A 27,182-nucleotide genomic window follows, 5' to 3' on the forward strand; every position below is an offset into this window, starting at 1 on the left:
CAAACAGCATGTGAAGATGCCGGTAAGCCACAAGCCACGTGGCAAGGTATAGATTTATAGAAATGGATTAATCTAAGATTATAAGAACAGTTAGCAAGAAGGCTGCCATGGCCATACAGTTTGTAAGCAATATAAGTCTCTGTGTTTACTTGGTTGGGTCTGAGCGGCTGTGGAACTGGTGAGTGAGAGAGATTTGTCCTGACTGTGGGCAAGGCAGGAAAACTCTAGCTACATGAGACTCCCAGGTCCTGTTTATATGCAGCTGTCCGAGCCACCTGCAAGCTTCCTGGAATCAGAAAAACGTATCAGCATCACCACTGCCTATAACAACTCCCCTCTTGTTTTCTTTGCAGTAGTGGATATTCAGTTCAGGACCCACTGCTCCACCATTTAGCTGTATCTCCAACCCTTGTGTTTTCTTTGTGTATTGTTTTGGGGTGATGTGTGTGTGTGTGTGTGTGTGTGTGTGTGTGTGTGTGTGTGTGTGTGTTGAGACAGAGGCTTTCCAGGTAACACAGGCTGGTCTCACACTTGCCAACTTCCAGCTTCCTGTCCTATGTGTTAGGATTACAGGTGTGCACCACCATCCTTAGCCATGTTGAGTTTCTTTAAATGGTCAGGGGTATAGTGTAGCTCAGTGGGAGGGCACTTGCCTGGTATAACCAATGTCCTGAATTTGATCCCTAGCAGAAGAACACCAAAATATATTTAAAAAAAAAAAAATGTGAGTAAGAATCTGGAACTTGACCTTTGACTCTACCGGGCTTGTGACTATCCTAAGTTACCCTCAGTGCCACCCCACAGGGCATCTAGAAGGAAATCACATTATTTCAGAGGGCATGTGGTAAGTACGTGTGTGTCTGTCTGTCTACTGGCATGACAATCAGCAGCAAGTCAAACACCGAAAATGGCCAGGAAAGGGCTAACTAGGCGCCTCTACACACTCACTGCAGTTACAGAGTGTATGTAACACTTTGCCCTAACGGCAGACACAGCCATCCAGTTCTAAGCCATCAGAGACCGACCCAAGCACTTTGGACAAATCCTGCATGTTTATAGAGGGGCAGCTTAGTAAACACTTCACTTGTGCTCAGAAATTCGTCTGTCTAGCTGGGAGCTGCTTCATTCCCATCAACCTTAAGTCTCTCTTGACTTTAATGAGCTGGCTGCAATCCTGAGCATTCCATGTGGTTTACCTTTAACTTCCAACCACAAATCTCAGCAGCTCACAGACTGCCAAATACTGCTGCATCCGGCCACAGGGCATTCCTAGTGACCTGCCTATCAGCAGTTCTAAGCATACCTGGGATGGGGAGGGAAGGAAGCACCAGTTTTTCAGGCAGCATCAGGGCAAGACCCCAGCTTTTTAGTTAGTGCCTCTGGCCTGCCCCACATGGTGTTCATCTTTTAATGAATGACAGTACCCAAGCAGCTGCCTCAGCCCCTTTTTAGAAGGATGTATGTGGACGTGAAAACGGAGGTGGACCCAAAGTCCTTAAGAAGCTGCTGAACTAGCCAATTCGCACAAGATCACCTGTACAGAAGCCATCTAGGAATCTCCTCATCCAGTCTGGTAGATTCCAGGCTCCTGACAGTAAGATGTTGTTGGTCTGTGGGTCACATGGAGGCTGAAGCCAGATACCAGAGAAAAGAAACCAACACAGGTCCTGAGCTCAGCCCAGCAAGGGAGAGAGGGTCAAAGTATGTCACAGCCTTCTAGCCTTGAAGGCTACAATATGCCTGAGGGCTGGTGGGATGGGTAGATGAAGGGGTGAGTGGGCCAGTAGCACCACCAAGGGCTACAGAAGATTGAAACTGTCACCTCAGAGCTGGAGAGTTGGCTCATGGTTAAGAGCGGGTACTGTTCCTGCATAAGAGTCCAGTTCCTGACATCCACATCAGGTGGCCCATAACCACCTCTACCTCTGACTCCCAGGGATCCAGTGTCCTCTCTTGGACTCTGTGGGAACCTGCACTCTCATGCACATACCCACACACACATATATACATGCTGTGGGATGTCTTTCTGTATGCTGTGAATATGCGTTATTCTGATTGGTTGATAAATAAAGCCATTTGTCCTATGGCAGGGCAGGATAGAGCCAGGCAGGAAAATCCAAGAGAGATAGTGAAAGGAGAAAGGAAGAGGTGGAGGAAACGCCATTCCGCTGTCCAGGGAGTAGCATGTAATGGCACACAGGTAAAGCCACAGAACACATGGTGACATATAGATTAATAGAAACGGGCTGAGTTTAGTTATAAGAGCTAGCTAGCAAGAAGCTTAAGCCATAGGCCATGGCCATATAGTTGGTAATTAATATAAGCCTCTGTTTGTTTATTTGGGTCTGAGTGGCTGCGAGACCAGGCAAGACCAAAAAAATCTTCTGGCTACATATACATAATTTAAAAATAATCAAAATACCTATTTTTAAGTCACCTTGCTTTCTATGAAAGGCAGCCTGAGCACTGTATGCCAGGATTGATTTTGGTCTGGAATAAAACTAGAACTCCAGAAGCAAATGGAAAATGAGTATCCAGTTGCCCCCAAGTTACCCAAGCGTCCACAAGTAACTGTTATGCTCAGAACCCTAACCTGAAACTGTTTCTATGAACACTCCTTCTATGTCCCTGTCATTCCCAGGTCCCAACTACCATACCATCTCCCTGCCCCCAGGACACAGTGTTCTCGCTCATCAGTTGAATCTCAGCTTCATCTCAAAGAGACCTTCCCTCACTATTCAGCCTGAATATTCTGTCATGCTTTGGTTGTTATTGCAACATACTCTAACCAGTAGTAACTGATATAAAGGCACGAAACAAGTACTTGCTAGATGACTGATTGGACATGCAAAGCCTGAAGCTACCTGGAGGAGAAAAATCATACCCAGAAGACCTGATGAGGAAAAGACACAGAACACATAGTGGGCCAGAGGCCTCACTATAAAGGTAAATTGTGTCTTTAGCCAAAAAGATTTTTTTTTTTCAGTGCTAGGGATAGAACCTGAGGTATCATATCTGCTAGGCAAGCATGCTCACTGAGTTACACCTATCCTCGGCTAATGAGACATCAATGAAGAGGCAATAGCCTCCCTGCTGGACCTCAGCATCTGTGAGCAAGACAAGCCAGAAGCAACAGCTTCAGATAGCCAGCCATGTGGGTGTACCCACCTAAATCACCATCAGTCTATAGCCAGACTTCCCTGAACGTTCCCTCTTTCCTCTAAAACCTTGGTATTTCCTCACACTCTCACACTCGGTGCCCAGACAGTAATATCAAAGAACATCAGCCTTTTAAAAAAAGTTTAAAAAAGCTTGTGTTGTCATCCCCCCACCCACCACCCCCATCATGACGTATATAGAGAACTATCAGTAGCTGGTATTGATGGTAGAGTAGTTCTTTGATTCATGTTTAGACCATTACAAGATAACAATGGAGGGCAGGATGGTGGAGGGATCCTGGAGCTAAACTGAATCAAATCAAGATCTGCTACTAAGTGACTGACCTTGGGCAGGCCACTTCATCTCTTTGAATTTTACATCAGTGATAAGAGATACTGGTAATGAATGCTCCAAGGGTGCTGTTCACATCCAGACTCGGGTAGCTCATAGCTCCTGTGTTTGCCTTGTCTGTCTGAGTGACTGCAGCCCAGGGTTCTGTTGGACAGATATTCTGTGTGCTCTGATACCTGCCACAACCTGCCTTGTCTGCATCTCCTTTTCCTGGGATAACAGAATATCCCCAAAGCTGAAACATCTCCCAATGCTTAGGTAATTCCATGTCCTGAGCCAGACACGGCAGCAGAATTGAGCCAATGCCTCCCCAGCCCCTAACATCGCTACAAGAATCTTCAGACATCAGGTATCACCAAGCAAACACAGAGCCAGAGTCCTTCCAGACTGGGAAACTTTTGTGTTAATGGTCAAAGCAGGGGTCATGCACTTTCCCCAAAACCAAATTGCAGAAAGGTCCAGGTCCCCCCTTGGGTGACATACAGTACCTGTAAGTGATCCTCACTTCAGTCCCAGGCTCATCTCTCTCCCAAATCAAAGCTACGGTCTCAGGGGACTTCTGCACATGCTGATCCAGGCAGTTGACTATGCAAAGAAAAGTTAACAGATGTTATTCTGGATGCTTTAGAAGAGGGCAGAGTAGGATTTGATCTGCTGTGGCTTACTATTCCTGCAGAGCAGGCTCTCCTCCCACAGAAAGGGTGCTTGCCACTACTGCAAAAAAACGGACACAGTCACTATACAAACATGATCTGTTCTGCAAGGTGACCTTGCAGTCACATCACTCCAAGGGTCCCCACACCGGCTGCATGAGGCATCACCATCCAAGACTCTTTGCATAATAGGTGCTAAGCTGGACATGCCTTTCAAGAAAGTGCTGCTCCCCTCCCCCTCTGTTGCCCAAGCTCAGCCCACATGACTTGCTGGGAACACACACACACACACACACACACACACACACACACACACACACACACACGGTCAGTGGGCTGGTTTACGGAAAACCTGAGGATTAGTGGGCTCAGTTCTGCTGACATCCTGTTCACTGATTATTTGATTTTAAAGGTGAGCCTAACCTGTGCTGGTTCCCACGGTGGCCCCTTCTACCCAACCATGTTTCCACCAGTGGCCTCCAATCTTCAGAGGTGGACTGTGGCAAGTGCCACATAACTTTTTCCAAGAGAACACTGGGGCTGAAGTTACTTAGACAAGACAAACCTACTCACAGAAGCTAAGAGACACTTGGGATTGCAACAATAACAGTCAGAGCCTGGATGTAGACAGCGCTCTTGAGGACCCACTACCAGTATTTCTCATCACTGATGGGAAATGTACAGAGATTGAGCAGCCTGCCCAAGGTCTCACAGTAACAGATCGGAGTTTGACTCAGACTAGCTCCAGGGTCCCTCACACTGCCCTCCACTGTCTCCCTATAATGGCTCAAATAGACAGCCAAGAGCTGCTTTATGCAGCAGATGGAAGAAGCTGGGGCCAACCTGTGGCAAAGGAGAGAGGAGATAGGAAGAGGTATGAGTCCACAGACAGATGAAACTTGGAACTGTGGAGAGCAGTGAAGAGCAGGCAGAGGAGAATAGGTAGCTCCTGCCAGGGGTGGAAAACCAAGGCTGTTGGGGAAGAAACTCACAAGCTGGCTTCACAAGTATCAGCTGAACATGCCCCCAGCCTGAGTCACGCTCACCAGTGTGGTGCTTGTGTGTGTGTGTGTGTGTGTGTGTGTGTGTGTGTGTGTGTGTGTGTGCCTCTGTGTGTACACGGATACCCAAATACCAAGAGTTGTCATCCTAAAATTATGGTTTCATGGCTTCTAAGCAGCCAGCAAAGAGGTCACCCCTTGGTACAGGGCCATGTCCTCAGCTGCCTGGCCATGGAGGTGACTCTGAGCCGGTCGTGACAAGTTGTGAAGGGTCACCTGAGAATCAGTGCTACAGAAAGTCCTGAAGGAGAACCAGGACAGGACTGGTTAAGAGCGGAGTGTCTGGACTGCTCTGGACACCTGGGAGCTAGTGATAAATGTAAGTCCTTCACCCACCTAGCTGTGTTGGGAGGCCACAGGAGACATGTCCCCATATTCTCCCCAGAGAATCTCTGCTCTAACCCACCCTGACTTGTGTCATCCTGAAGAGTGGACTGGTCAGATGCAACAGGAAGCAGCCTTCCAGAGGTCCTGGTGTCCTAGTGGACCTGCCCAAATCCCAGTCATAGAGCTGCAGGAAGGGGTTCAGACCCCACAGAACATCGCCTGCTCCCACGACAGTCAGGGCACCGGCATCCTTCCACCGCAGGGAGTGACTGACTCTGAACTGCGACCCTCGGCCCTGCAAAGCCCAGCAAGGTTTCCTGCCTGTGTTATGCCAAGAAGGAAGGCAGGCTGAGACAGGGGATGAAGAAGGCCTGGCACAGGTGGAAAGCGTCAGGGTACAGCTGGGTGGTCCCGTGGATCGCTTCCTGGGGCTGACAGATGGCACAAATCTAGGCAGCTCAGAAGAGATAGATCCCCAAAGCCAGTGTTCCCCAGAGGCCTCCCACACTGAGAAGACGCTAGACCACTGGCTACCAAGGTCCCCAAAGACATTGCCCTCCCTGCTGGACAAGCAGAGTCCGAAGAGCTCCCCCTGCCCCAGGGTCTTTGCTCTGGTTTTCCTGCCTGATACTGCCAGCCCTCCTGTCCACGCTACAGATCTTGGTCTATATTTCTCTCACTGCATGTGTCCCTGTCTGTGAACCCCCACGCTTCTCACCCTTGAGTCATATCAGACTCCCCGAAGAGCTTGTTAGCACGCAGGAGCCTAGGCCCTGTGAAGCACACCAGCCTCTAGCAGAGCCTGTGCATTTTAAGCAAACAGTCCTGCTGCAGCCTGTCTTGGTAGATGCCTGTGTGTTTACATGTACACCCACTATGTATGTAGCTTCCAGATTCCATGGAGATTGCGTTTCTTTCTTCCTAGTTGGGTGGAAGGTCCTTGTTAGCCCTGTGCAACACCTGGCCATGCCTTACTGGCTGGTAGCCTGGAGCTGCCTGAAAAATCCTTAAGCCTGGCCCTTGGCCAGCCACCCACTAACTACAGACAATGTCCTTGTCATTTACATCAAGTCTCAGCTTTTTAATCCACAGGGTGGTGTAGCAACCCCTGACTCTGGACGAGTCTAAGAATTAGTTGCCCCCAAGTATGTCATAAGATTGGGTCGGAGGATGTCACAGTGTTCCCAAGGAACACACCAACAGAATAATCCCATTCCTTAGAGCCCCCACAGAGTGGGGTCTGACAGAACCATGGCCCTGAAATGCCATGTCCGTGATGGCTTTTAGCACATATTTATGATTCCTTCTGCTACCTCAGTTACAGGGAAGGAAAGACGGGAGGGAGGGGTAGGGAGGAAAGGAAAGAAGCAAAGAGGAAAAATGGGAGAGAAGAAGGTAAAGGGGAGAGAGGAAGTGAAAGGAGGAGAGAGAAGAGAAGTGAGGAAAGAGGTAAGAAGGGAAAAGGGAACTTGGGAAGGGAGGAAAGGAGCTGGAGAAAGGAAGCAAGACACGGAAGATTTACCAAATCTCTCATTTAAAAAAAGTAACAATCCGAAGAACTGGGCAGTGAGACAACAAAATTCCACCTTCAAGCATTTACAGGAAGAACTGGGCCAGGGCCCAGCACAACTGAAGGCGGAGCTCAAACCCCACCTCCTACTTTGAGCCTTCCAAGTCCCCAGCACATAGTGAGCCTCTGTCCTCCCACTTCTCAGTGGCCCACACCATGTAACACTTCCTGATTCTGCCCAGGAGTCCCCATTGGGGGCATGATGCTCCTCCCCCCACTATCTGGGTCACAAGGGCCATAAGGTTCCTTTCTCATGGGGACTGGTTGAGAGCCACAGTTCTTCCCCAGCCCTGTGAAAATCTTGAGCACGCTGCCCCAATACAGATTTACTTGTTTACTGTGTTAAATAAAAAATTATAGGAGACCACTGTGATCTAAGCTCTAGCACAAACCATACTAAAAATCAAAATGGAGTTGTTCATACTAACGTTCACATCACCAAGCTGAAACAGGACTGCTTATCAGACCTTTGGAAAAATCAGGATGGGAGACACAAAAACTGGAGCCAACCTTTTCAGTGTGCCTGGTGGTGAAGTCCCCCCACCTAATGCTTATACAGAAAAGGAAAGCCAACAGAGCGTAGGTGAGCTGTCCATTATTTTCATATTGTCCTATCTCCCTGTCCCTGCCTTTCGAGGAAAGTATCTGAAAGAGCCAATCAGTTTTCTGATCTCTATTGTGCTTTTCTCAGTCCTTCTCTGTCTATAAAAGCCAGTTTTCAATAATTGATATATTTTATGAGACAAAGTGTTGTCCATCTGAGAATGTTGTAATTCCCACCTTCCAACCCTGAATTTGTAATCTGTGTGTTTCAGCTCAGGTGCTATGACAACGGGCATTTTCCACTGTTTCTGAGGTTGGGCCTTTGTGTCTCCATCTGTATAACAGGACACCAACCATTCCATGGTTGCATCATTAAGAATGGGATATGGCCCCTGAGAGCAGGGTGCCTGCTCAGCCGTGGGCTCCATTTCAGTCACTGTAGCACACAGCCCAGCCCAGATCCTAACACAGCCTCTGAGCAGTTAATGCTTGTTAATGAATCAGAGATTTTTAGTTTTATTAACAACACAAAAAAATTACAGGAGTGTTGTTACCTCCTTTAGCAAGATGACAGACAATAAAGTGGTTTTCAAACTCCCACCCCTCCCCCTACAGGGCTAGGAATGGAATGCAGAGTTCCCTACATGCTAAGCAAGTGCTCGACTACTAGGCCACACCCCTAATCCAAAAGCTCTGATTGGTTGCTTAAATATATCCCCCTCACACCCCTCTCAAATTTAAGTGAACCCAGAACACAAAGCCTCAGTCGCCATGAAAAGAAACTGGGGTTAGCAACCACACTGCAGATTCACAATGGCTTTCTTTAAATAGCGGACTTCCCTGGCACATTCTGAGAACTTTCGTCCTGAAAGTTCTATTTGCCAACTTTCCAGAAGCAACTGCTATTTAAAGCAAGTGATGCTTCTGACGTGTGAGAAGAATTCAGATTCTTCCAGAAGCTCCACTTCATGAGCTCGGAGCTACATTTCCAGTTGGAGTTCTTTTAAAAACAGGCTTTGCCTGCATTGCGTCATCTCAGCATCGTCTGATCTCTGAGTCACTGCCATCGAAGAAAGAGCATCAGCACCACGACTTCTAGCTGTGTGGTGCTCCCAAAGCATCAAGAGGGCTGAGGGTAGCACTCAGTGGCGAGTGGTGCCTAGCCTGCCTGAGAACCTGAGCTCCATTCCCAGCATAAAAGAAGAAGGAAAACACACACACACACACACCCAAGAAGTCTCAGTATTCAATGGCTAGTTAAAAATAGTTTAGTTGCCGGTTGTGGTGGCGCATGCCGGTAGGATTTGCTGCTGAAGGAGGCCGAGGCAGGAGGATGACGAGTTCGAGGCCAGCCTGGGCTACAGAGCTAGTCTAGGACAGGCTCCAAAGCTACAGAGAAACCCTGTCTCAAAAAACCAAAAAAAAAAAAAAAGTTTAGTTAAGCCAGACATGGTGGTAACTTTATCTCAGTACTTAGGAGGCAGAGGCAGGTGGATCTCTGTGAATTCCAGGTCAGTTTGATCTACATACAACACCTTGTCTCCAAAAAGTTTATGTACATACTCTTGCTAGAGTAAGAATGCCTACATTGAAATAAATCAGACTCAAGGTCTGGGATTTATAAAAATAGGACTAAAATGTGTGTGGTGAAAGCAACATATACACCATGACCCCTGGTTTTAGATTCCCAGTTTCCTGGCATCCTGAGTATACATACACAAAGCAAAAATAATTGTGGAGCCCTACAGAAAACAGAGGCAAATGATCAAGGCCAGAAAAATCCTTTTTCCATTGTGGCTTTCCAAAGACCCTACTGCAAAGTATGTTTCATAAGCATTAGAGGCAAGTCAAGGAAGGGCTTGGAGACTGTACCTCCCCCACACACACTGCCCCCCAAATCAAGGGGCTTCCAACATCACAGCTCACTGTCACAGCTTGGGGACACAGTGTGTGGTTCCCTGAGAGCCATTTAGGCACCTGCACATCTTCCAACCTCCTGCTTCCCATCCGCCCCAGACTATGGGGCTCAAACATGGGGGGTCTATTTCAGGTGGGCACAGGACTCAGCAGCATTCCTGAAGGACAAACTCAGGGTCACTACATCCACCAAATGTTTCATTAATGATTAACAGCAGTGAGTGGTTAGGGCTGCAATGTGCTAAGGACAGTGTCAAGAGCTTTACAAGCTTCAGCTCACCTAATCCTAGCAAGAGCCCCAGCCAGGTGTGCTGAGAACCACATCTGGTAGGGAAGAAGGGCAAACAAGTACCCTCCCCACCTCAAACAGGCTGCTCGGAAGAAGCTTTAATTTCTGCACAATTCTCTTGACCCTCTGGACACAGAACTTTCCATGAACCTAGCCATTACACTGTGAAAAGCCTTCTGTGGTTTGGGGAACAAGTTTCAATTGAGCCCAGCCTGAAATTTCACTTATCACAACTGTTTGAGCCCATTCTCTGAAACTGTGATGAAATAGCAGGGGATGACTACCTCTACAAAGAAAAACAATTATTTGTATTGTAGTTCAAAGGCCTGCATCTGGTGGCTTTTTTTATTTTATTTATTTTTTTGCCTAGGGAGTCCTAAGACAATGCAGAGCATCACATGGCATAAGACATGGGTTATCTCTTCTGGCCTCTCCCTCTTATAAAACACCACGATCTGACCTAATATCTCTGCCCTGATAACCTCTCCTAATCTTAGTTACCTCCCTCATAATACCTGACAAAGGCACTTTACTTGGGGAGTTTAGTGGATGAACCATATTTTAAGCATAGCTCCAACTCAGGCCCTCAAACTAGGAAGTGAGAACAAGGCAGAAGACTCTTGCTTGAGATGTCAGGGAAGGGCCTGGGGGGCCCTGTCCAGAGTCCTGACCTAGACCACAGAGGGTAATAAAATGGTCTTGTATCCTGGGTGCTTAAATTGAAAGTATGTAACAATGGTAACTACAACAGTGTTTCAGGACACACTATCTTTAGTTCACATATAAGGAAACACGGGAAGCATAGCACAGTAACAACTGAGACCTCAATGTAGCGCAAAAGGCGCAGCTGAAGCCACCAAACTATGCTGTACCAAGCACCTGCACCTGGAAGATACCCAGCTACCAGGTTTCTAAACCTAAGGGTCTAGAGTGGGCCCCAGAATTTGCATTTCTAAAAGTTCCCTGAGAAGGCTGCTGGTCCAGGACCATGCTTTGAGAAGCATTAGTCTGGAGATCCCTGAAAGGACAATAGTGTCACTCACACTTTTTGGAACAAGCTGGCATTATCACACGAGACAAACAGATCTGGTGCAAACAGTTCAACCACTTCACAACTTCCTGGGTGGCTCCCAGGGCAGCTGCAGTCTGTCCCCTTTTCATACCATGACCTCTGGGGTTTGCAGACACTGGTAAAGGACAAAGACGCTGCTGACAGTTACACAGAGAAAGAAGCTGCTTTCCTGCAGGTCAGCTTGCTGAAGTTCAGCTTCTGGCTCACACAGCTCTAAAGGTGGAAGAACAGAGGCCAAAGAATTCCTTGAAGACCACACCCAAGCCTCACCATAAGGTTGATACCACTCCTTATCAGCTCCAAGCTTGGGTGTACCAGTGGCCTTGGCCTCTTAAGCCTTGGGGAGGTTTCCAAAGAAGCCACACACTTTCTGCCCTCTTCCTTCAGCAAACATTTTTACTCACTTCAAAGGCACATTCCATCAATTCTACAGACCCAAGAACATCCCCCAAGTTGGAGATTTTGCTGACTCAACTCTAAAGACAACACTTATCTAGTAAGAGACTCATTTAGATTAAACTTGCCAAGTAATATACAATATGGGGAAAAAATGACTGGTCCAAAGTTTCTTTAAGGTGTTGTGCTTGAAAAAAAAAAGACACTACCTATAATTTCTGAATATAGTAAATCAGAATTGATACAGCTTATTGATTACCAATAAGTCTGGACAAGGTTCTGTAAACCCCACTGTGCTGGCACAGCCAGCTTAACAGATGAGTATTACTTCCCTAACCATAAGTGGGGAGATTGAGATGCACCAAAGTTAATTCAAGTGAGTGCAGCAGACACCAGAATCCTCCTCTAACTGGTCCTTGAACAAAGCATCAGCTTGCCAGGGGGACCGTCAGTTCCTTTCTTTTTTTTTTTTTTTTTTTTTTTTTTGGTTTTTCGAGACAGGGTTTCTCTGTGTAGCTTTGTGCCTTTCCTGGGACTCACTTGGTAGTCCAGGCTGGCCTCGAACTCACAGAGATCCGCCTGGCTCTGCCTCCCGAGTGCTGGGATTAAAGGCGTGCGCCACCACCGCCCGGCCGTCAGTCCCTTTCTTATGCATCTCTGACCCACCCAATCCTAACTCCCACCCCACTGGAAGGCAGAAGTCCCTGAACCCCTGCCGTGCACCAGAGGCTCAGCCCCTCTGTCCAGCCCCTCCTTCAGTTCTTGGACTTCTCAGTGCCTCAGTGGTCCTCCAACCTTAGCAGCACCGAATTCAGACTCATCAGAAAACAGACAGCTGGTGACTGGTGTGTCTCTTTTGGAGAATGAGGAGGAGGCTACATGGCCCAAGCTGGCCTTGAGCTTGGCCCAGCTCTTTCTGACTCAACCTCCACAGTGCTGGGGTTACCTGCCTTTGTCACTGTAGACGTTTGTCTTTGGGGTGCAGTTCTGAGACCCAGAACTTCCTGCCCACACACCCCCCGAGAAGGGAGATAACCGGTTCCCTCCCAGCGGCTGGTGCTTTCTTCTTCCTGCACCCACCAGGGCTCTGTTTACACTGCAGGGCTTGTCCCCAGGGTAGCCGCGAACGCTAGCACCTTAGCACCGTCAGACGGTAACAACCTACACACTGCGTTTATCCCGCTGACCTGGGGGCCCCTGAGCAGAAAAGTCTCGACTCTTGGAGCATGCGCTCTCTCCACCTAGGCCTATCTGGGGTCGTAAGCTGTGTGCCCACCGCGCTGGGGACTCCCGAGATTAAAGTCTGAAGAAAGTGCCCCCAGAATCTGAGCTAGGGTAGGCCACTCTGACCTCAAATTGGCTATCCTCAAGTTTCCCGCTTGAGCCAGCGCTGCAGGTTTGCGCGCGTAGCCGGTGCTCCGCCAGCTGCAGTCTCTGGACCGGGTGGGATGCAGGACAGGAGGACGTGGCATAAGGATCAGAGTAGGTGGTGAAGCATACTGGAGAAAGGGGCCAAGGCCTGGGGACAGCTGCTACTGACAAGGGGCCTCCCGAGTCTCGGCAGGACTGAGTTGGTCCCCAGCAACCCACTCACCAGATACATTCAACTGGCCTCCCAGGAACCAGCCGATCTTGCCCGTCCTAAAGTCGCAGTCCCAGACAGTGTGGTAGGGGGTGTCCCAAACTAGTGTGTCACGGGCCAGCGGCCCCCAGAAGGCGGCTGGCTCCTGGGCCGCCTGAGCGCTCAACGCAGGGTATGAGCCCGGCTGCGCTGCCTGGGGAACGCTGCCTAGGAGCCGAGTGGCGGTCGATAGGGACACGCTCAGCAACCACCCCGATTGTCCGGAGCGCCCGTGCAGGCTACGCAGCAGTCGCCCCACACCGCTGCCCAGGCTGCGCGCCGCCATCTCGCCCGACGCCCCACGCGGGTGCAGGAGCCTGAGCGCCCCTAAGAGTCTCCACCGCCCCGCCCCGGCTCCGCCCCCGCGGCCACCACCCACTACTCCCCGGCTTCACTGAAGCAGCTTCCTTGAGCCTGCCCTGGCCCCACCTCTTCTCCCCGCCTGGAGAGGGGTGCGCGCAGTGTGGGGGTGGAGGTGGGGGTGGGGGTGGGAGTGGGAGGGGTGGGGGTAGGGGCAAGATTGCTGTGCACCCAGTGTCAGGCTAGCCTGCGCTCTGGGCTTCAAGTTCCTGGGTTTCTGCGATCGCTTTTTGCAACCAGACAACTTTCCCCGCTCACTACAGCAGCTTCAAGTACGTGGGCTGCCCAGGCTCCGGACCTGGGACGTGGGCAGCGCTCTGAGAAAGGAAGGATCGGATTGGGAAAGCGACTAATGGGTCATGAGAGCGAAGAGCACAGATGGTGTGGATGAACCGTCAGTCGGTTCTGCATTCCAGAGACTGAAGTCAAATCTTTCCTCCCTAGGTGACCTCCTGAGAACGAATCCCTCTCCCAATGGTGCTGGCCTGTACCACCACTCCACTCACACATAACTGACCTCTGGAGGACTAAAAGGCTGATAAACAAGCCTGGGGGCCTTCAAGCCCGGAAGAAGGTGCTATGAAGGCCAGAGTCCAGGGACCGTATTCATGTTACCCAGCTGCCGACCCCTGTCCTGGCAGGTATCGATTGCTTCTTACCCTGGGAACCTTCGCTGATTTGAGATGATGGGAAGCTATGGTGAAGAATAAAATCAATGTTCTCAGCACGTCTAGCCTGATTGACACTATGCACCATCATATCCGTCATGGAGACGAAGATTTTGTTATTGAAGAATCAAGAATAGAAAGACATGTGTCTCTACCAAGTACTTAAGTGGTATCAGTCGGGCGGTGGTGGCGCACGCCTTTAATCCCAGCACTCAGGAGGCAGAGGCAGAGGCAGGCAGATCTCTGTGAGTTCAAGGCCAGCCTGAGCTACAGAGTGAGTTCCAGGACAGGCTCCAAAGCTACACAGAGAAACCCTGTCTCGAAAAACCAAAGAAGGAGGAGGAGGAGGAGGAGAAGAAGAAGAAGAAGAAGAAATCAAGAAATTTCTTTTGAATTTTCCAGTGTTGTGGAGTACAGGTTTTTGAAGTATGACCTATTGATTCCCTGGATTTCCTCAGTGTCGTTATGCCCTTCTTCTCATTGCTGATTTTGTTAATTTGGATATTCTCACTCTGCTTGTTAGTTAGTTTGGATAAGGGTTTGTCTGTCTTGTTGATTTTCTTAAAGAACTAAGAAGTAAATACATAATAGAAATTAAGCACTAGGGTTGGGGGATTTTCAAAAACTGGTTTGTTGAGTTCTTTGGGCTGGCAAAGACTCCTTCCTGTTGGCTGTGACAGCTGCAGATAGGTCATTCTCTTGGAGGGGGACACTGTGGGTGAGCTGCTGAGGAGGGAGGGTTGGAGGGCAGTGTCAAAAGCTACTGCAGGCACATGCCCTGCCTGCCCTCAGCCTTAGTCACTCTAAAAGTTAGTAAGCTGGGCACAGTGGAGCACCCCGGGGGTCCCAGCTATTCAGGAAGCTGAGACAGAAATCACTCACTGGAGAGTCTGAGAGTAGCCTGGGCAGCATTGCAAGACTCCGCCTTAAGAAACAAAACCAAACCAAAACTTGGCTAGGCCAGAACCAAAACATAGTAGAACAAAAGGTTATATAGTGCTGGAATAAACAAGGAAGCAGTCCAAACTAATAAAAGAGACATACAAAAGAGCACATGGCTGGCTATTGGAAGAGGAAGGTAGCACCCAGCACCCCCAACTATACCATCAATCCCCCCTTTTAACTGGACATATAAAATTATAAGTAAGAGAAAGAGCAGACTCAGCCAGGGGGTTCTGAGAGGTGCCCACCAACACTTGCTCTCCTAGTGTGCACTGGGAATTTTCCTGCTCCATCAAGATGAGGAGGCTGAGTTGGGGGTGTGGCTCAGTGACAGAACTCATGCCTAGCATAAGTTCTATCCCCCCATACACCTAGCCCTCTAAAAAGATGAGGATCCTCTAAAAGTCTGGGTTGACCTTCTAGCTTTACTCCATAGGACCTGGCAGAAGTGATGCTTTGACAGTTTCTGGCCAGACCCCGAGGCCTTGGCAGCCCTGAGTATGGCCTTTTTGTTTCCCAGCCGCCATGCTGTGAGGGAACTGGCCCTGTCTTCTGGAGGCGGCGGGCCCACGAGAGAATGGAATTATACTAGACCATAGCCAGGACCAGCTTTGGACAGAGGTGCATCTGCCTTGGACGCTCTATACCAGGTCTGAGGACCTCACCCTCAGCACAAAAGATCTTCCTAGTGATTTGCAAGGTTGGAAGAAATCTCAAACAGCCTTAACTTTCTTACTCAGTCATAGCTAGCTGACACAAGAACTACTCCTTGTGGTGATATTTTACTTGTGCTGAATTGTGGTGTTATTTTATTTGTATGTTGATAAATAAAGTTTGCCTGGAGATCAGAGGAAATAGCAAGTCGTTTTAAGTAAACACAAAAGTCAGGCAGTGGTAGCACACGCCCTTAATCAGATCACTTGGCAGGCAGGGTCTCTGTGTGTTCAAGGCCATACTAGGCAACAGAGTCAAGAATGGTGACACATGCCTTTAATCCCAATACCAACCATAGAGACCTGGAGGTCTGTACAGACAGACAGTGACAAGGAAGTGAGGTAGCTGGGCCAAGAGCCAATGAGAGGGCAGAACAGCAAGGCAATAAAAGCCTGGGCAGACAGGAAGTCGTGGCATTTTAGAAACTGCAGAGCCGGTGAGATAAGGTTGGTTGGTGGCTCTCACTGTTTCCCTGATCTCCAAGGCTTTCACCCCTATATTTGGCTCCGTGTTTTTCATTTAATAAGACCACTTAGAAATTCAGCTACAACTCCTAAAATGTGAAGCCCTCCTTTTTACCAGTTTCTACATCTCATCCCTGCACTGGTTGCATTTTCTCTCTTTGTCCTCAAAGTGCTAGAGTGTCCGTTCTCAACTGTCAACTTTGGCCTCCAGGACCCCTGGAGACAAGAGTTAGCTCTCATCCTTTGAGCTTGAACCCGTAGCCAGAACCTTTCCTCCAACTTCAGCCCGTATTCAAATGTTAGGTTTTGGTTTTGGTGTTTTGAGGCAGGGACAGCCTCAGATTTGACCTTGAACTTCTAAACCTCCCCCCTATCTGCACTTCTTGAATATCACAGGTATATGTTACCATACTTTGTTTATGGAGTGTTGGGAACCAAACCTAAGGCTTCAAGCATATTTGGCAAACATTCTACCAACTGAGTGCATGCCCAGCCCCTATTCAAATGTTTAATCAACTTCTTGAATAGATCACATCCTGAAGACGCTTTCTCAAACACTGGCCTTCCAGATCAGAGAAGGAGAATATATTTTCTCACTGTTCAAGTGGCTTATACCCTTGTCATCCTAGACTCCTCTCTCATACATGGCAGTAGCAACTTATCAGCAAGACCCCCAGGGATCACCTTCAGAATAACACCCCTCATCCTCCCACTGATCCGCCATCTGAACCACACTCAACATCCTTCTAATTATCATTCAATGGGCTTCTAATTCCATTACTCCTTCCCTCCGTGGCCTGATCAGCCAATGCAGTTTCTTCAAAACAAAGGTTAAGGGCTGTAGCTGTCAGGAGCTATGGCTCAGTGGCAGAGCTACTGCCTAGCATGTGCAAGGCCCTGGGTTCCATCCCCAGCATGGGGTTGGGGTGGGGAGGGGGAGAAAGAAAAAAAAGAAAAATAGGATAGAAAAAGAAAACAAAGGTCAGATGAGGTCTGTCTGCATTCAGAACAAGCCAGCATCTCCTCCACTCCATTCCTCCCCGTTACCCTAACTCACAACATCATGGTCATCTTCCGAGAAGTCTGAGACATTCAGAGTGGTAGGCCCCTTCACAGGCCTTGTACTTCACAACCTGTATGTTATCACATCCCCAGAAGACATATATGCACAGTCGAGTATGAAAAATGCCATGTTGATCAGGTACAGAGGTTTATGCTTAAAGTTCCAACTACTTGGGAATCTGAGGCAGGATCTCTTGCCAGCTGGACAGCATAGCAAGGCCTTGTCTCCAAAAGGAAGAGAAGAGAAAGAGGAAAGGGAAAGGGTCTAAGAGGAAGGGGAAGGGGTCTAGCTGATGCAGCCTCGCCTCCCCCGGGATGTGTTTTCTCTACCCTCATTTTCTCAGGCTGCAGCCACACTGTACTCCTGTCCTCCAAGCAGCAGACCCACTCCTGCCTCAGGACCTTTCCACATACTATTTATCCTGCCAGGATCACTTTGTCCTAGAAATCCACATAGACTACCCCCTCCACTTCCTTCAGACCCCTTCGAATTCCCTTTATCCTCAGGTCTTTTCTGTCAACTACATGGATTCATCACCTCAACACTCACACCCGTGTCCAACCTCTGACCTCACTGTTCTCTGTAGCACACATATATGAGTTTTTTGCATGTTTCTCTTTTCTTGGAAGCGGAGGTCGAAGGGAAAAAAATAGATTCTAATTTCTGTGTTTGGGACTGTGTCTCCAGCACCTAGATTCTCCCTGGCACATACTGCAAAGGCAGTAGATACTTGTTGAACAAGTGAATGAGACAGTACAGACGGCTTCTCTATGATTGGTTGCCATGGGACCCACGGATAGCGCACCCTCTAGCATCTTGGCTTTCTAAGAAATGTATTTTAACAATGATAAAAGTATGGCTTTTCCTGTCTCTCTCTCTCTCTCTCTCTCTCTCTCTCTCTCTCTCTCTCTCTCTCTCTCTCTCTCTCTCTCTTTCGGGATTAAACCCAAGGTCTTCTGTATGCTTACCATGCACTGTAACACTGAGCTACAATCTGTCCTCTGACTCTATTTCCAAATAAAGAAACACCACACAGTTCCTATTTCCTCTTTGGATTGAATATGCATATGAAGCAGAATCAGCCAGATGGGGGAAAATTACACTTTCTGCTGCCCAACCAAGAGGCCACATGAGGCCCTCCCTCCAGAAGACAGCCTAAGGCCAAGACTATCCTTCTAGAACTAGAAGAAGGATGGGCCTTACCAGCCCTGGGTCCACAAGCTTCTTTCCTGGAGCTCTCAGTTCTGAGAACATGGGTCATTTGGGCAGTGTTGGCCACACTTTTCTCCTTCTGGAGTCTGGCTTTGAAGTCAGCAGAATCTAGGGCTGGAAGTCTCAGAGTGCAGGCCACAGACTGCAGGAGGGCAACCTGGGGCTTGTCATGTTTCTCAGCACTGGCAATTCCAGCATTGCTATTCCTGAAACTTCAAGCCCTGAAACTAGATGAACTTGTTCTCACGCTGCCTGGCGGCAACCAGTGCCCAAGGTCAAGAAGTAGGCAGGAGCTGTTGATTAGTGCTAGGCCTCCAGGGTTCACTGGGCAATTTCCAGGGTGCCTTCATCTATCATTCCTTTACCTTTGCTTCTGTGGCTCCCACTCCACATCATAAAGAGGCAAAGGATTCCAATCCACTTAGGTATTAAAGAACAAAATCACGACCATTTAAAGATCTCAACCAACTTTCTTTTCAATTCTTGATCTCTCCTTCCATGAAATACATCAGGTTTTCCAACAGGCCAGGCAGAGAAAGTAAGTTGTATAGACAGAGTTGGAGCAAGCAAAGACAAAATTCAAAAGGTGGCTTGTCATTTCAAAATCACTTTTCTTGTAAAGTAGGGACAGGAATAGAGAACAATGGGTAAATGGCGGTGGCTCTCCCCAAGTCCCTTCGGCTTCCTGTTCTGTGCAAGGAAGAATGTGGATGGAACTTCACCACCAGCCCCACTAAGAATAGCCTGGGGTGGGACACATGCTTGTTTGCTCTCTGTTTCCTCTGAAGATCAGATTAGCATCCTAGTTTCATCTTTGTGACATGAACTTTAGCATGAGTAACTCCATTTAAGCTATTTGTGTGTAGGGCTGTGGGTGTGCACATGCGCATGGTCAGGTATGAGTGATGTGTGTATGTACAAGTCTGCATGTGGAGGCCCAGAGGATAACTTCTGCCATCTTCAGGAGCACCATTCACCTCCTTTGAGGCAGCATCCTTCATTGGCCTGGGGCTTATGAATTAGGCTGGACTGGCTGGCCAGCAAGCCCAAGGAATTCTCCTGCCTCTGTCTCCCCGGCCCTGACATTACAAGCACACACAGCACACACCACCATGCTTGGCATTTTTATGTGGATTCGAGGAACCAAGCACATGTCTTTGTGCTTGCAAAGCAAACACTTTGTAGACTGAGCCAGACTTCCAGCTCTTTGGGATTTTAGCTTGTCTGCTGTGCCAGTCCAAAAGAATGGCCTCCTGTGGTGTTTATGTAATATAAGAAACAATCCCAGGCAAAGGATATAGCTCAGTGGTGGTACATTTGCCTGGCACACAAGAAGCCCTGAATTCTAGCACCACTTAACACTAAATAAATAATAAGCCATTTTGGTTGGTAGTGGATTCTTTGTGACCCTCCTACATTGTTAAGACCTAGCATGGAGTCACCAAATCTGTTCACTGTCAAGTCAATGGCCTCCAATGAACCCCTAAAGCTCCTGCCTCCTCTTTCCTGCACGTCCTCCGTCTTATTCATCCCCTCCTACCCATCCCACACTTCTTTCAGTCGACACTCATAGGGTATCTCTGGGGCCCTCCTGTATACAGTACCCAGAGCTGAGGGGCATCCATTAGGCAAAGGTCCTGCACTGGATGAGGTCATAATACATGTTCAGATCACAGGGATGCAAATCAAAACTGAAGCAAGGAATCCATGACAGAGCATGGAAAGGGGTCAAGGGAAGGAGAGAGCCAGAAGCCAGCATTCTGGGTGGCTTCTGGTTTCTCACAGACTCAGTGATGATGTAAAGGTCTGAGGTCACTCTATATAAATGTGCCCTATGGTAGTGGAGGCCTGATGGTCCCTACCCAACTGTAGCAGGCCCAAGTCTCACTGTGCAACACTGCACATGTATATAAGCTATCTATGCTTTATAGGGTTAGCCCAACAGCACACAGACACACACAAGACAAGAGAGCCGACCATCAAGAACGGGAGGGAGCAGGAAGTGAAAATCAGAACTAACTTCAGGGAGAATGATGGAGAGGTACCTTTCTAGTGTCCTGAATTCCCCATCTTCATGTGCTTCTGCTCAATGGTGCTCTGAGAGGATTGCACAAGGCACTCCATGGTGGATCAGCCCCAGCTCCAGCCACATGCTCATCAAAGCTGAACAACACCAAAACATGCTAACTCTGTTAGTGCTGGGGGTGGAACTCAGGACACTATATACGCTAAGCACATACTCTTCCATTGAGCCATACCTGTGCATGGGAGCTCATTAATTCACTGCTGTGGGATGGTCTGTATGTCAAATGTGTTGCTGATTGGTCAATGAATAAATCACTGATTGGCAGTGGCCAGGCAGGAAGTATAGGCGGGACTAACAGAGAGGAAAATTGAGAGAACAGGAAGCTGGGAGGGGAGACACTGCCAGCCGCTATCAGGACAAGGAAGATGTAAAGTACCGGTAAGCCACAAGCCACATGGCAAGGTATAGATTAATAGAAATGGATTAATTTAAGCTGTAAGAACAGTTAGCAAGAAGCCTGCCACGGCCATACAGTTTGTAACCAAAATAAGTCTCTGTGTTTACTTGATCGGGTTTGAGCGGCTTGGGACTGGCGGGTGAGAGAGATTTGCCCTGACTGTGGGCCAGGCAGAAAAACTCTAGCAACAAATGGCGCCCAACGTGGGGCAAGAGTTTCCACCTAAAAACTGAGAAAAAAAGATTCTAAAACGGAGCTAAAAACAGTTCCTAATTGTTTCTCTCAAATGAGCGGCAGCTGCCGGTTTGAGCTACTGGTGGGTTGCTGGCGTGCGCGCTCGACCTGCAGTATGGCGGGAATGAGGCCTCTGCAAGTGGCACATTAAGCTACATTGTGGATTTAGCCTTTGCTAGTACAAAACAAAAGAGGTTTCTGGGCTACACGCTGCTTGGATAAAAGCATAGACCCACGATAGCTCCCAGAGCTGGTGGTAAAGTACCACGCCATGTTGGGAAGCTGAGGTGGGCGGAGCCAGCAGCCACAGCTGCTGCAGCTTAAAGCAATAGATTCACAATAAGACAGATTCAGATGTAATAGTTTAAAATATGTGTAAAATATACGTAGGCTTAAAAGAGAAAAAAAAAAGGTGATATATACAGTATAGAAACAAATACATGGTTTTAAAAAATAAAGTCTTTAAAGAGACAGTAAAATTAATATAAAAAATAAGCCACATAGAGATGACTATTACACAGAGAGTCTGGATTGTGTTGTCTTTGGGATTCTTAACTACAGAGAGACATTTGATTGTAAAGGAAGCTGAGTTAAACCAGTATGTATATTTTAAAGATACTTTGACTTCAAAATTTGGATGTAAGGATATGTTGCTTTGGAAAAGAGTGTCTTTTGTTTCCACAGAAAGCAAGAGGCTATGGATTTGTTCCAGATTAAGACACATCAGGTTTGACCAGCCAAGACCACCTGAAAGGTCTCCGATGACACCATGGCCCAGATGATCCAACATCCAAAACCGTTTCAAGGCAACTGGCTCAGATGATACAGCCTCACGGACTACTCCATGATCCTAAAATTTTCTTTGTTTCCCCAGAAGATACAGCGCCCCCCTCCAGCAGGAAGTAATAAGAGAAGCTACGCCCAAATTCCCAAATATACCAAGCTGACTTTGGAGATGTGTAAAGGTTAAACCCTTCCTTTTTAAGAAAAGAAAAGGGGAGGTGCTGTGGGATGGTCTGTATGTCAAATGTGTTGCTGATTGGTCAATGAATAAATCACTGATTGGCAGTGGCCAGGCAGGAAGTATAGGCGGGACTAACAGAGAGGAAAATTGAGAGAACAGGAAGCTGGGAGGGGAGATACTGCCAGCCGCCATCAGGACAAGGAAGATGTAAAGTACCGGTAAGCCACAAGCCACATGGCAAGGTATAGATTAATAGAAATGGATTAATTTAAGCTGTAAGAACAGTTAGCAAGAAGCCTGCCACGGCCATACAGTTTGTAACCAAAATAAGTCTCTGTGTTTACTTGATCGGGTTTGAGCGGCTTGGGACTGGCGGGTGAGAGAGATTTGCCCTGACTGTGGGCCAGGCAGAAAAACTCTAGCAACAATTCACTATCGTCCCATATCAATCTTTTTTGTTTTGTTTTGTTTTTTGTTTTCTGAGACAGGGTTTCTCTGTGTAACAGCCTTGGCTGTCCTGTAATTCACTTTGTAGACCAGGCTGACCTCGACCTCACAGAGATCCGCCTGTCTCTGCCTCCTGAGGTCCCACATCAGTCTTAAAAAAGTCATTCCCCTTTTCTGAGGACCTGAATGTCTCACCAAATCCTGTGCCTTCTCTCACTCAAGACCTTTATGGTTTTGTCCTGGGAATATGCTTATCCAGTAGCCTGGAACCATCCACTTTTTCTGAGTTAAAGGTCCTAATATTCACTGCACCCCATCTCATTGCCTGCCCCTCAAGTGCACTGTTCAACTGTCAGGTAGACTCTTCTTGAAGATTTATTTTTGCAGCAAGTACCAAGGTTCCTGGGCTCCTCTGTGATAAGAGACTACAGGGGAGGTGTCCCAGAGAATGGAATTTTGACAGATCTGAGCTTTCTGGTCAATGTTTTGCCCACAAGTGGTAAAGGAACTACCATCCTTTTGGACGTCCCAGTCTTTCCACCAAAACCCAAGTAGGAAGATTTATATTGTGGGATTGACTTGAAGAAAGACCACAGGCATGGATGAGCCAGGAAATGCTGCTGGTTTTCTGGGCAGTCCCAGCAAGTGATCAAGCATGGTCCAACCCTGAGGATCTCAACTGAGAATTCCTAGAGGATGTGTGTTTGCTGATCAGAAGCTAAACAAGTTGACAGCATTTCCAGCCGCCAAGGAATTGTAAAAATGACCAACACTGCCACCAGGTGGTAGAACTTTACCCTCGCCTTCAAATCTAGTTCTGTCCTGGGAGGGCAACTCTTTGCTTGTCATCTTCCCCTAGACAAATCAACCAGAACATAAGACATTCCTTAAAGGATGCCACCGTCGAAAGGAGTCCAGGAGAACTGCCTTAACACTAGATGCCCTGAGAAGAGTCTCTTAAAATAACTTAAAATAACTCATGAGCACAGGATGACTGGCAGAGGCAGTATGAAAGTTCTGACCTCAAGGATTCTGACTCTGGATAGCAATTGAGGGATCTCTTTTGAATGTTCAAGATACATAGTTAACATGGTCGACTGGGTATATGAGGTTTATTTAGTTTCTAAGCAGATTTCATTTTATGACTGAATAATTGGACTTTCTTTAAAATATGATAAACTGTGACACATGGACTCTGAGGTTGAAAAGAAACTGCAGGGAAATCCTCCAACAGGTGACAGGTAAGTATGGTGGAAAGAAAGAAAAAAGTACAGCTCAAGATGTGTGCAGAAGCTGCGTCTTGAAAAGGACAGAGGTGAGCAGCGGCAGAGGGTTCAGGGGAACCTTTAGGCTTTTAGCTGTGTAATTGGATGTTTCTCTCCTGCCTGCCAGTTCCAGAACACCTGGCAGCTGCTTCCCAAATTACCACACATAAGCTTATATTAATTATAAATGCTCAGTTAGTAGCTCAGGCTTATTACTAACTAGCTCTTAGACTTAAATGAACCCATAATTCTTATCTATGTTTAGCCACATGGCTTGGTACCTTTTCTCAGTACAGCATTCTCACCTTGTTTCCTCTGCATCTGGCTGGAGACTCCTGATTCCTCCCTTCCTTTTCCCAGCATTCTTAGTTTGGTTGCCCCACCTATATTCCTGCCTGGCTACTGGACTATCAGCATTTTATTAAACTAATTTGACCGACAAATCTTTACAGTGTACAAGAAGATTATTCCACAGCAAGCTGAAAGTCTTGGATAAGAAGCATGCCAAAGTCCTTTTCTAGATGATGGCATGATGTGACTACCCTGCAGCTCTGGATGTTGGTAGGAACACGTTTGTAGGTTAAAGTACATGCATAACTCTTAGAAAATTAAAACCAGTACAGAACTTCCAAGCCATCAGTGAAAAGATGGCAGCAAAAGTTTGTAAATAATAACAACAAAACAACAACTAGGCAGAGCCAACTGTTCAGGAGGTTGAAACCATCAGGTCCCTTGAGTCTAGGAGTTAAAGTCCACCCTATGCTTCACAGCAAGACTCTGTCTCAGACACCAAACAAACAAACAAAAAACCAAGAATGGACAGATATGTGTGGCATGCTTTTAATCCCGGCATTTGGGAGGCAAAAGCAGGTAGATCTCTATGAGTTTGAAGTCAGCCTGATCTACATATCAAGTTCTAGGCCAGCCAGAGATACACAGTTGAGTCCCTGCATCAAAACAGCAACAATGGGGTTAGGGATTTAGCTCAGTGGTAGAGCGCTTGCCTAGCAAGCACAAGGCCCTGGGTTCGGTCCTCAGCCCTGAAAAAAAGAAAAAAAAAAAAAAACCAGCAACAACAACACTAAAGAGTAGGTGTAATGGGGGAAAGAACATATAAGGATAGTAAATTAGAAAACATAAAATAGGATTAAGAAACATATCCTAGCTCTAGCCTAGTAGTAACTATGAGCTAAATAAATTTCCCCATCAAAGTTACAATTATAGCAGAGTCAAAATGATAGAAACTTTGAAAAAGAGGACACAAGACACAGAATGTAGGACACACACACACACACACACACACACACACACACACACACTTAGAGTTTCCAGAAGAGAAAGCACAGAGAGGTTGGGTTTAAAACTGCAAAATTTCTGCTACCAACAAAAGACTTCAGAAATCATGGACATACACAGAGCGCAAGCAGGTTAAATACAACAGGAACCATCACCTACACACATCCTAGTCAATGTATCTAACAAGGTTGCAGCCATAAAATCAGAAAGACAGATTTCCGATCCAGAAATGGGGATTGGCTGTCAACCTTAGAAGTATAGCTGTATCTTATATATAGGATAGTTTCATTTCTCCAGAATATCTATGAGGTACATTTTCAGACAAATAAAAATTAATGGAGTTTCCCCAGTCTAGACTCTAACAATGAATTACTTCAAAAAGAAGAAAAACAGGCTGGGTGGTGGTGGCACATGCCTTTAATTCCAGCACTTGAGAGGCAGAGACAGGTGGATCTCTGAGTTCAAGGCCAGCCTGGTCTACAGAGTGAGTTCCAGGACAGCCAGGGCTACACAGAGAAACCCTGTCTCAGAAGGAGGAGGAGGAGGGAGAACCACGAAAGGAAGGAAGGTCTGAAACAGAATGAATGGTGAGCAAGGGAATTGCTCCACCTGTGGATGAACACAAACAAATATGAGTGACAGGAAACACCTGCCATAGCCACAGGGCTAAGAAAAACAAAACACGGACAAAATCCTAGGCAACCAGAGCATAGGAGGTGACAGAGGAGGTCAGAGCCAGTTTCCCAGAACCCTTTACAATTTGGGGAGTTCTGATCTACATTTAATAGTTATGTGAGATCGGCCACATTTAATATAGGATGTATAAATTCTAATCTAGCAGAAGGGGAAATAGAAGAGGCTGAAGGGTGGGAAGAGGGAGAAACAAATGTAAAAGAAACAAAGAATTCGGGAAAAGTAAAGCATTACACACACACACACACACACACACACACACACACACACACACAAGTTGATGAACGCAAAGGTTTAAATGTCAACAGTTATAATATATGAATGGACTAGGTTCTCTTTTCAAGGTGAAGATATTTAGAATAATTTAAAAGATCCCAACTGTATACATCATAACTAACGTAAGGCCTACCAAGAAATGTTAGTGGGGCTGGGCAGTGATGGCACACACCTTTAATCCCATCACTCAGGAGGCAGGTCGATCTCTGGCTGGAGGCCAGCCAGGTCTACAGAGTGTGTTCCAGGACAGCCAGGGCTACACAGAGAAACCCTATCATGAAAAACCAAATGAAAAAAGAAAAGAAAAGAAATGTTAGTGGAAAGATGGTGTGTTGGTTTGAATGAGAATGGCCCCCAGAGACTCACATATGTGAATGCTTGATCCAAAGTTAGTGGACTGTTTTGGAAGGATTGGGAGGTGTGGCCTGTTGGAGAAAGTATGTCACTGGAGGTAGGCTTTGAGGTTTCAAAAGCTCACCCCTCCACGCCTACTGCCTTCTGCCTGTGGATCAAGATGTAAGCTCTCAGGTACTGCTCTAAGCACCATGCCTGCCTGTCTGCCTGCCACCACGCTCCCCACCATGATGATTATGGACTAACCCTCTGAAACTGTAAGCCAGCCCCAGTTAAAGTTTTCCTTTTATAAGTTGACTTGGTCATGGTGCCTCTTCACAACAATAGAACAGTAACTAAGACAGATGGAAAACATATACTAAACAAATGTAAGTTAAATAGCTGCACAGTAAGAGAAAATACAAGAGGAGCGCAAAAGAGGGAAGCAAGGCACAGTGACTGCTTACTGGGAAGACCAGGAACTCCACCTTGCACACTATTCTAGAACAATGAACAAAAGATGACAGAAATTCAAGAAGAGACCTGCAAAGTGACCCTAACAGTGTTTCAGTGTCTGTGTGCATAATCCCAAACCTGGCCCTTGAAACTCAGGCAATGATAATATTATCTAGATTTCCAGAGTTGGCTGTTCTTGATGGATTCAAACTTTGCTGACAAAACTGAATTACATAGAACTAGCCAACACGCAGGTAAAAGTTTAGGCCTGATTGTCCCTCCAGGTTCCATGCTCCCTCTGTCACACTACTTCCCCTTTTACCCCAACCCTCTTCCCACTCCCACCCCATCTT

General features: G+C 47.3%; 1 protein-coding gene and 1 long non-coding RNA gene across 2 annotated transcripts in view; one reads left to right on the top strand and one right to left on the bottom strand.

Moving 5' to 3' along the window:
- The window catches only part of Acss1 (acyl-CoA synthetase short chain family member 1), a 51,195-nt gene extending 37,925 nt beyond the window's left edge, over positions 1–13,270 (bottom strand). The window contains exons 1-2 of the mRNA XM_052723362.1: positions 12,933–13,270; positions 3,999–4,095 (exon numbers count right to left, since the gene is read on the bottom strand). Of these exons, the coding sequence (XP_052579322.1) occupies positions 3,999–4,095; positions 12,933–13,245 (410 nt within the window). The 5' untranslated portion in view covers positions 13,246–13,270. The remainder of the gene's footprint in view (positions 1–3,998; positions 4,096–12,932) is intronic.
- Positions 13,271–13,495: 225 nt separating this feature from the next.
- Positions 13,496–15,772, top strand: LOC128101317 (uncharacterized). Its single transcript, XR_008215050.1, has 2 exons — positions 13,496–13,591; positions 13,764–15,772. It is a non-coding gene; the product is annotated as an uncharacterized LOC128101317 (long non-coding RNA).
- Positions 15,773–27,182: the final 11,410 nt, after the last annotated feature.

Source organism: Peromyscus californicus, unplaced genomic scaffold (genome assembly GCF_007827085.1).
Source record: "Peromyscus californicus insignis strain IS unplaced genomic scaffold, ASM782708v3 Scaffold_7__1_contigs__length_154581171, whole genome shotgun sequence".
Taxonomy (NCBI): Eukaryota; Metazoa; Chordata; class Mammalia; order Rodentia; family Cricetidae; genus Peromyscus; species Peromyscus californicus.